Genomic DNA, 10,325 nt, shown 5'->3' on the forward strand with positions numbered 1-10,325 from the left:
CTTGTTGTTGTTATGGGGGAGGAAGAGGCACTTCTGGAGGGCAAATCATACCTCTGTCTTGGATCCATGTCCTTGAAGAGGATGTACTCTGTTGTGGTCTCTTCTATAGGCAGGTGAAGCAAGAGAGAAGGGTTGATAAAGACTGTGGCAAGAGGTATGGGCTAGAAGAGAGGCTTCATAACTGTTTGGACAAGCGCAGCAGATCTCTGTCTTGCTGCCACCCTGGAAGGGCACAGGTGTCCCCTTGGTCCTGTGCCATATCTGCCAGCCTTGTGCGGATGTTTCGGATACCCCAGTGCATCTCAACCAGCATCAAACCCCAAGTGTTAGGCAGGATGGTCCATCTTAGAGGGAAACACAGCTGCACTCTGAACCCACATGGACATATAAACTCAACAGATTTATTGGTGATGGACAAACCGAGCCGCGGGTGTAGGTGCAGAGGTGTCTGAGAGCAGATCCTACGTACAGCTGAGGTTGCAGCGTTGCTGGGCTGGTCCCCTTGGGGTGCCGGGGTCCGTCACAGTGTGGCCGCTCTCACCGGCAGCAGCGCAGGCGGCCGTTGCTGCAGCTCCCTTCCCAGTGCTCCATGTGGAAGCAAAGCCTCCGGCAGTGGCCGTGGTTGCTTCTGCAGTGCTGGCTGTCCGAAAGGCCTCGTGCTGCAGGGGGAAAGGAGACAGGAGACCTGCTTAGGGGGGACCTCCGAACCCACCTGCAGCCCCGCTATTGTCACTGGCTGAGCAATGGAAGTTGGCAATGGGGAAGCTCAGGTGGCTTCATGGAGAAGGTCAGATACGCTTGGGAGGAGCACCTCCCTCCAGCAGGCACTGGGAGTCTCTTAACAAGTAGCCTAGGCAAGACAGCCAGATTTGGGGTGGCTAAGTTAGGTTAGATGAGTTAGGTGAGGTGGATCCCTTGGGCAACACCAAAAGTCAGAGAAGTGTCTTTTTGGAACTGGTGTTTTATCTATTGGTTTGTTTGGGGGTTTTTGTGATTGTTGGTTTCTTGGTGTTTCGGTGTTTTTCATTTGGTCGGGTTTTTTTAAATGTTCCTGTTCTGATAAAAAGGGTACCTTCTGCTTCTCTTTACATGCACCAGGAACACCCAGTTTGGGGTTTCTGGAGGGATACACTGGTGGTATCCACCATCAGTGGAGTGGGAAAACCCTTCTCTCTCCTCCCTTTATCCCTAGGACTTAAGTTAAGTTAACTAAATGAGAGCATAAAGAGGCTGAGCAAGTAAATTTCCTTTGTTTTCTGTGAAAGTTATACCACTGTGGTCCTAGTAACACCATAGTGACCTTACAGCTGAATGAAGCCTGAATTCCTAACATATAAATACAAGAAACCGGTGAAAAAGCCCAGCCAGGGAAGATTTTTCTATTAAAACAGAATCCCAGAAGAAGAGAGACAGACAAAAAAGAAACTAGCAGTCTTTCCCCCCACTTTTTTTTCCCCTGAAAGATGCTTTTTGATTTCCCGGGGTTCTCCTTATTTTGTGGAGGATGAGGCTTGTATCCTGGTCAGGAGCAGAGCTCAGGCTCCTGTCTTAGGCTCAGCATTTCTGGGTGGGTTTTGAGGGGATGGAGAGGAAGGGACGTACAGTCAATGAACCTGAGACTCTCGAATCCAGGAACTTCACGGAGACCATTTCAAGAAGAAATTTGTTCCTTGGAAACAGGAGTCAGGTCAGCCTCGACTTGACATGGTTTGACTTGAGGGCCCCATCTTGTCCTTTTCTACCTCAGGGTAGGAACCTGACTTTTCTCTTTCCACAGTCCTGCAGAAACCCCTGTGAGTATTTTGTCCTTACCCGGCATGTCCTGGAGGAGGAGAATGACAATGACTGCAAAGAGCAGCTGGAGGATCCGCATAGCTGAACGTGGGTGGGGGTTCCACCACGAGGAGGAGTGAGGGGCCGTAAAGAGATGGAGAATCCTGGATTTATAGTGTCCGGCAGGTTGTGAAACGCTCCTGGAGTGGAGGGAACTTTGTCAATCTCGGATGCATTTCAACATGACAGCAAACAGTTGCACAGGGATGTGTCCACTCTTGGAGACAACATGTTAGAGAAAAAAATAAAAAAGAGGGGAAAAAAAATATAAAAAAAGAAAAAAAAGGAGAGAAAAGCAAAAAGAAAAAAAAAAAGGCAGGGTTTTGTCAACAAATTGCACTGAGCACTGGGGAGTCTGCTCCTGCTTGCTGCTGGAGACAGGATGTTGGGGCTGACCCGCTCTCTCTCTTGTGTTTGTAGGCTCGAGCATGTGATGTTAAAAACCTGTCCAAGTGTTTGCAGTATCAAAGGTGTGTTTTTTTGTTTTTTTGTTTTTTTATTTCCATCTCCCAGTCTCTGTGTTTAGCACTGACAGAGTCAAGTGTGAAAAAACCCAGAGTCTCCACTTCAGCAATCCCAACACACAAAGTTGGCTTGAAAATCATGGGATCCTTAAAAAGCAAAGGTTTTTTTGTATTTCCCAACTATGAGGGAAAAGAGATCGTTTGCCAAAGTTTTGTTTACGACTGTCAAGAAAAACAACAATTTAGCATCTTTTTCATTTATGTGCCTATTAAACAGGAAAGCTGGGATACCTCCCTGTAATTATCAGGCGCAGGAGCATTAGGAAAGTTGTGTATTACAGCTTTCCCAAGAATCCTGGCAGGCTCTCTGGTTTGTACTAGTTCTCCAGGTCCATTCCAGGAAATCAGTAGAGGTGGGACACGAGCTTCAATTCTGGAAAACAACACAAAACAAATAACGAGCAGAAATCGCCCCCAACCAACAACAAATAGAGGAAGAGGAAATAGAAACTTTATAAAGGTTTCTTTTTACAGCAATGACACAGCGGAGGGCATCACCAAGTCTTCCATTTTCCCTTAATAAGTCACCTTGATGGCTTTTTATTTGGGGGCTGGATGCCAGGTAGTGTTGGAAAATGTAAAACCGATGGCCTTCAGGCTGCTTGACCAGAACAAGGATCACCTTCATCAAACAGTGCAGATAAGGGGCCCTTCACCAGATGGACTTTGGATCACGGGACACTGAGCATTTAAACAGGGTGTCATGCAAACCGGCCACACATAACCTAGGGAAAGACAACGGGTCATCAGTCCTGTCTGCGGGAGGGCTGGTTGCAAGGATGTGTGTAGAACCTCTCTACAAGCGTCGGTGCTTTGCGTATCCGGTGGTACTGCTTGGTGTGGTGGGTGGAAGACCGTAACTCACCATGTACCTCTGAGGATCGGCATCTCCAATGCAAGAGAAGGTGCAACGGGGCTGGGGCAGAGTTCATCTAGCAGAAACGAGATTGCAGCTCTTGCGCTACAGCCCAAGCAGGGAGGAGTGTGTGGATGCTCCTGTGAGCGTCCAGCTCTATGTGACTGACGCATCTGAACATGTGTCTGCAGGCGGCCTGATGCGCTCTAGAGAGGAGGTTTAGCGCAGAGCCAGAGTACCACGTGGCCATGGTGTTCCCAGTGATGGATGGCAAAACACCATCTTTTATCTCTAGCTCAGCTGCTCTCCCTTGGTGGGAGCAGCACCATCTCAGAGGATGAGCTGTGTCTGGAGCTGCGGGCTCCACAGGGGCAAACACAAAGGTGGCCAGGATGCGTCGTCCATGCCACCGCAAATCCCTGCTCTGCAGCTGCGGTGCATGGGTCAAGTTGCAGAACATGCCTTGGGAAAGAGAGCCAAAACCAGACGACACCAACATAAACCAGATTTCCCCAAGAAATCAGGGGCAGGAAGTCTCTGTCCCCTGGGCGATTGCTCGGACAGCAGCTGGGCTTGCTCTCTCCAACGTGGTCCCTACACCGTGTTGGCCTCAGCCTCTGGTAGCCTCTGGTGAGCCTACTGGGGCTGGTCCATCAGCCTCCCGCCCTTTCCCGCTACCCAACCTGCTGCCAGATGTTTTTTTTTCAGAGTCCACCGTGCACAAAGGCTGATCTGTGCTCGGCAACAAGCTGCACAGAAATTAGCTCCCGGGTGCCTCAGAGGTATTGAGGCTGAGGAGGAGTCAAGCCAATCTGCATCTGCTCCATGGCCTCAAATGGGAGGGGTGTCTCTACTGACTTCATCTGCCTCTGGCCCAGGACCTGAGCAGCCCAGTTTTTAAAATGCATCCTGGGATAAATTTATGCTAGCAGGAGCAAATCCTTTGGCGACCGAACCCTTGCCAGCTCGTGATGCCACCTCCGCCTTCCCATCCCACCGGTGATGTTTTACCAAAACCCAATCCAAGCAAGTGCAGATACAGCCCTGCAGTTCAGCCTGGAAAGAAATGACCGTGGGCTCAGCTCTGGGCTCAGCTCTGACCCAGAACCCCCCCATGGCTGTGGCCAGGCTTCCATTTCAGGCCACAACACAACCATCCTCACCCAGCCCATGGGACCACCCACCTCCTGCCTATAACAGCGGCCGTACGGGGAGGCCTGAATTAGGGTAAGCACAGTTCATTTGTGGTATTTACCTCGACTTTTCTCCTACTCTCAGGCTATTTTCTGGTCTGGGGAGTGAAATTTTAAATGGCAATATCCTTCAACGAGGAGTTTCATCAGTCTGCAACCAGCTGCATAACATTTTTTGTTTGGTTTGTTTTAAATGTGTCTCCCACCAGTTTCCCAATAGTTCTTGTGCCTGCTGAGAACGTCAAACCCCATTCAACCCCTCCACATTTCAGCAGACTTTCCTGATCCTCTAGACTTATGCCATATCCCCCTAAACCACGCGGTGTCCGTCCTGCTTTGCAAGGGATGCTTCTGGACTCAACCTCCGTTGACCTCAGCAGGCTCTGTCATGACTCCTGCCCGCTCCCCAGATTCCCCATGACCCCAGGGGAGATGTTTGCAGGTTGCACCAAAACCCTGTGTGTGTTCAGGCCTACAGGCAACTGGTGGGTCATACGTACTCCTTACAACACGTACGTCTTCAGGCTCATGAGTTGTCTAAGAGCTCACTGAGGTTTGTGGCGATCTAGCATTCATGTTGGTCACCTAAACAGGCATCTGTTAGAATTTGGGATGCTCTGGTGTGTCTGAGACACCCATACCTGGCCGGTAGGTGTGATGCCAGATCTATGTGCCCTTCTGCTGCAGCAGCTGGAGGTCAGGGCCAGTATGCTGGACATCTCAAACGTATCTCGTACCTGGTGTGTGAACCACGTCGCATTGGCAGCTAGACTTCATGCCTGCCTTGTCCTGCACCATACTCCATTCCACCTGTGAAACCTGCTATGCTCCTGGTCTCACAGCCTGCTGTGGCTTATTTGCTCTCTGAGTAGAAACAGTTTTCATTTTATATGGTCTGAATCTGAAAATACCTCATTTCTCCACTTTTTTTTTCCAAAATGCTGTTCTTTGCCCCATGGCAAATGGGCACAGCACACCTTGTGTCTGCACATCTAAGCTCTCCACGCCAGCTGCACAGCCACATCCAGATGTCTTCTACGAATGGTTCCTCGCATGTGCCCACCTCCAAACTGTGCCGAGGAACAGTGTGGCAAAGTGCCAGTTTGCCAAGGCCAAAACCGCGCCGGGGATGGTGCTAACGGTTTAGCAGCACAGGTGAGTATCTGCTAACGTCTAAGCCTGAGCCTCGCGCAACTTGATTTACTCCTGTAGACGCACCCTCCGAATCCAGACACGTTTTACCTTCCTAACACGTTGCTGTGGTAGGGTGATGACACTTTTCACCGCACAGGAGGTGGAGGCGCAGCCACGTGAGTTGAATACAACCCCTTTCTCCTGCACGGGAGAGCCCGACGTGCAGGTGGTTGCACTGGTTCGCATGGGATTGCTGGGGATGTAAGGGGCAACCTGGATCTAAGGGGCTGGCCGGTGGCTATGAGATCTCAGCTTCCCCAAGCAGGAGCCCGTCTGACCCCTGTTCTGCTCCTGATCGCACAGCTCCGTTACAACGGTGTTTTTAGGGCAGAAGCGGAGGATTTCGTCTCTGTCTGTCTCTCTCTGCCAAACAAACACTGGCCTGTTGCCTGGGAACAGCAAACAAATTCCAGCGAGGGGGACGTTCATGCTGTACTTTGACGAACTAACGTCTCCAGTTATTAATGAGGCTCGTGCCAGTCAACAGACCAGGCATGAGGGTAGGGCTGTACCTGGCTGTCTGTATGGCTGCAAAGACCCCAAATATACCTCCTAAGATGTCTAAATGGTTTCTGGGTCTCCTTTAGGAGAGGTATAGGTCTTTAGGAACTGGTATAGGTCTGCTAGGGTAGTGCTGAAGAACCCCTCTGTTGCAGACTTCTGAGCTCTGTCAGGTACCAGTAGCTGGAGTTAAAGGCTCAACCAAGCCTTTCCCACAAAAATCCCCTTTCTCATTTGGCTTTCTCCCATGAGGGCAAAAGCTTAATGTCTTTTCAGAGTGGACTGCTAGCCTGATTTAAATTCTTACCAGCCTGCATCTCTTAAGGCATGGTAGACTTCACTTTCTCATTTCTTCTGCTATTCTGGCTTCCACCTTAGCTTGCCTGACTGTCCCCTCTACTCCTGCATGCAGTCCTGCACGTACGAGGTTGGGCTCAGATGAGCTCTACTGACCACATGTGGGTCTACACATTGGGAAACGGTCCCAGTTGGGCAGGATTGCTGGTCATGGGTGGAAGTCCTCTGGCAAAGGTTCACACTGAGGATGATTTTTACTGAGTGTCTCAGTGAATATTGTTTGGCTTTGGGATATAAAGGGCTGGAAAATGGCGTTTGAGCGCCTGTAGGAGTGTGGTTGCATGGTGAATGAAAACATGCGGGTGAACAGCTCTGTGCTGAGTGGATGGAACGTGGTCACTCAGCCAGAGATGTTTAGCGCTTCCTCCTCCCTGGGGTTATGGGATGCACCAACCTAGGGGTAATTAATTTGAGCAGCATTCCCCATCATACACTTACACCAAAGCATCTCATACTGTTGTTTAAGCAGCTCCTCATGAGCTGTGCTGGTGGCTGGGTTGTGTGCCCCAGGTGAGTTAATAGCTCAAAAAACGATGGGGAACAGTTGTGTAGGGTTGATGGGCTGGAGGGTGCAATTTTCCACTCTCCATCATGTCCCTGGTCCTTTCTCCCTCCAATCTGTGTGTCAGACCAGGTAGCTGGAAGAGATGCCAGTTCATGTTATTCATCAGGCAGAAATGATGATGGATTTTTGTTGGGTTTTTTAATGGTTATTAACCATATGGTTATTTATTATATTTAATAATAATTTTATTTTTTTATTTATTGTAATATGGTTATTTCCAGCCAGATCAGTGAGCAAGGGAACACACAGCTGGGAGACCATGCTTCTTAGCAGCAGCCTGCATTTACCTTACTGCCAGAGGGACAATGTTGCCTATAAGTTGCCTGAGCATTTTCACCTTCCCTGATAGAAATTTGGCTGGCCAAGAGGTCCAAAATGTACAGGTGCAGGAACTGGCAGGGAGATTTGCAAGATGAGCTGCATGAGGCCATATATTCCACTTTCTCAGGAAACCAGGCTACAAATACGGTGGCTGAGCAACCCCCAGATAAGAGGCGTGAACCACAAATTTCATGGATGAATGTGAGAAATAAACTGTTTGATTTGGAAAAGCTCCTTGATTTTAAAGCCTGCCTGTGCTGTACTTGTACATCAGCGTGCCCCGGAGAGACAGGCTGGATCTGGGGAAGAATTTGGCTCCAGATTCAGCCTCGTCTCGGTTTTCAGCAGCGGTTCCCAAGCTGAGAGCTGGCTCCGGGTAATCCAGCTCTCCCGATGGTTCGTCCAACTGCGGGGGATCTCCGGGGGAGCGCTGGCGTCTCCCTGCGTACGTCGGTGTCCTGGACCGCGCTAGGATCACCCGTGGAGAATAGCTGGGCGGCTCGCGGGAGAACGGATTCGCTCGGAGGAATTAATTGTTAGACTTCTGGCGACGGGTCCTGGCCCTGGTGAGGTCGATGGGAATTTTCCTGTTTGATTCATCACAGCAAGAATTTCATCTCCCAGGGAGGACTTTTCCCTGGCTGTGACCAGCGCCTCAGCTAATTGGCATAGCTCTCTCATTACATCATTGTTTTCTTGCTTTCACAGAAACGATCAACCCAGAGAGAAATATTTTACCTGGAAAGGGAGACCAAGAGCTAACTAGCGAAGGCAGGGGGGTGTTGAAATTTCATGCTGAAAGAAAACATGGAAGGGCTAAGAATAAACCTGGGCAGCTAATGGATTTAGGCTGATGCAGCTCATAGGCAGAAAGCTGTTAGGTGCAAACAGGCTAATTGCTTTGGGTTTATTGCTGGGTGACTACAGAGGAAAAGAGCAGCACCAGAAAAGCAGCCTGTGGATGAGAAGAGCAGCCTGCCAAGGGCAATGGTACACAACTTTCAGATCCCATCCCCACCATGTTTAAAACAAGCAAGCCTGGGTTCTTCCTTGGTCTTGCTGCATTGTGGAAGAGAGGTGAACCTGGCACAGCCCTGCTGGGTTCTGCATCTTCTGGTCTAGCTGGAGCAGGCATGGCTGATGGACAGCACGTTCCTGCTATGAACCCCATGGGCAAAGGGGTCTGTACGCACGCGGGGAATCCCTGCTCCCTTCCTCTACCTTGTTTCTCTGGCCAGCCCTTCCCAGTGCCTGTAAGAGCCTGTCCCAGCCCGGAAAGGAGGAGCAGCATGGGGCTTGCCTGAGAAACACAGGCTTTTATGTCAAACCAGGCAGCCTTTGCATCAAAAGTGATGGAAAAAAGGCTGCCCCATTGCAACTGCTTTCTCTGGGAAGGGAAATAAAGAGGCAGAGCCACGCTGCTCTGGTGGGAAGGTGTGGGCTGCCGTGTCCCCTCCCGGTTGGTGGGAGAGCGTGCATCCCACCGTCCGCAGCTTTGCTGGGTGTCAGCAGGGGTCACAGATGGGCGCTTGCTGTTCTGTTAAACTTCAAGTTTATTGTTTTCAGCTCAGGAGAAAGGCAATTTCTCACCTGCGCCTGACAGGTAACAACCAGATGCCAAAAGGGGCAATATATAGTCCGGGCGGCCCCAATTTCTTCTTCTCACAATGTTACCTAGAAAGTCACAACAAAAGCAAAAAGCAATGTGTTCAGACGTTCACGAGTGAATCCACAGCCATGTTCTCCCAGGGGAGCAAGAGTCACAGAAAGGCACAACGTTTCCTTCCCAACGGCAGCTCGTTCCTTGTTAGCGGGAGCCTGCAGCTCTTCACATGCTGCTTTTTGCTCGCTTTGGAAGCCTTCAGCTCTTTGCAGTTGTGGGTGATAAACTTTTGCAACAGAGAATGATGGGTTCAAAGCAGTACCTGGCCAGATATTCACCAGAAACACAGTTTCCAACTCGACACAAGCCCCCTTCGTGGTTACAGCTGTCTGGTCCATGAGTGTCTCCTGTACAAAGAAGCAGCATGTTTGGTGGGTAAAATATGTGGGTCTTCCTCTGGCACCATGTGCCCGGCCAGCCAAGGCAGCACTGCGAGCGTGCATGGAGCCTGGGCACACACGGCTGCACAGAGCACACCCGGGATCCCTGTCCCCAAGGACAAGCTTCAGGCATCTGTGTTAAAAAACCCAAGTTCCAGAGCCAGCCTCACTCAAGGAACCTTTTATCACCCGGTTGTTTTTTCAGGTCGTTGGCAAAGACCGCACACGGGAGGTAAGAGCAGTTGTTCTCGCCCTACTGAGGAGGCAACTGCAGCCTGGGAAAAGGCAGAAACATTTCCCTAGAGCACAGGACATCTCCTCTAGGGCTCCTCCGACCAGTCTGCTCCCAGAAAGGCAGGGAGATGCCCCATTTTCACAGCTTCTTCCCTGCTCATTTTTGCATTACCCCGAGGGATTAAGTCATGCATTTTGCTAAAGTATCTGACTCACGATCTCATCCAGAAACCTGAGGATACCTTTCCCCCTCAGTACCGATAATATTTTGCAAATAGTATTCCTGTTCCCAGATACCTCTCTTTACCACCCTCGGCCTTCCTGGTCTTACCGTGACTGGTCAGGGAGACGAAGATTAAAATGAACCAAAGGATCCCCATTGGTTTGGTTCTGCTGGAAAATCACAGGGCTGAGCGTGAGATTTTGCAGAAGCCTCTGCGTGCTGCTGGCATGCTGGATGGCATCCGGGAAGAAGGAGGGAGTAGGCAGGAGTTAATTATATTCCAGTCTTGGGAGTAACATTTGCTGCTGAGAAAGCCTCCGTGTCGTTCTGACCCAGTGCTGCGGCTCCAGACAACGTCGACTCGCTTCACGTTCGCTGATTATCGGCTTCCCCGATTCCTCTCCCTGGCAGTTGGCATTTTTGGCTGGTAGATTGCCAGCCTTGGTGGGAAAAGAGGCTCGGGGGGATCCTCTGCCCTTCA

General features: G+C 50.4%; 2 protein-coding genes across 2 annotated transcripts; both read right to left on the bottom strand.

Moving 5' to 3' along the window:
- Positions 1-537: 537 nt before the first annotated feature.
- Positions 538-2,733, bottom strand: LOC309404059 (gallinacin-13-like; the record flags this gene model as incomplete). Its single annotated transcript, XM_081998406.1, has 2 exons — positions 1,813-2,733; positions 538-659 (listed from the first exon to the last, which is right to left on the bottom strand). Exons 1-2 carry the CDS (start codon positions 1,871-1,873, stop codon positions 538-540), a joined length of 183 nt encoding a protein of 60 aa, XP_081854532.1. The 5' UTR covers positions 1,874-2,733.
- Positions 2,734-9,205: 6,472 nt separating this feature from the next.
- Positions 9,206-10,085, bottom strand: LOC309403739 (gallinacin-12-like; the record flags this gene model as incomplete). Its single annotated transcript, XM_081997986.1, is given in 3 exon segments — positions 9,206-9,354; positions 9,953-10,022; positions 10,026-10,085. Coding segments are annotated over 3 exon segments (279 nt in total).
- Positions 10,086-10,325: the final 240 nt, after the last annotated feature.

The sequence above is a fragment of the Phaethon aethereus genome, assembly GCF_964289735.1.
Source record: "Phaethon aethereus genome assembly, chromosome: 3".
NCBI lineage: Eukaryota > Metazoa > Chordata > Aves > Phaethontiformes > Phaethontidae > Phaethon > Phaethon aethereus.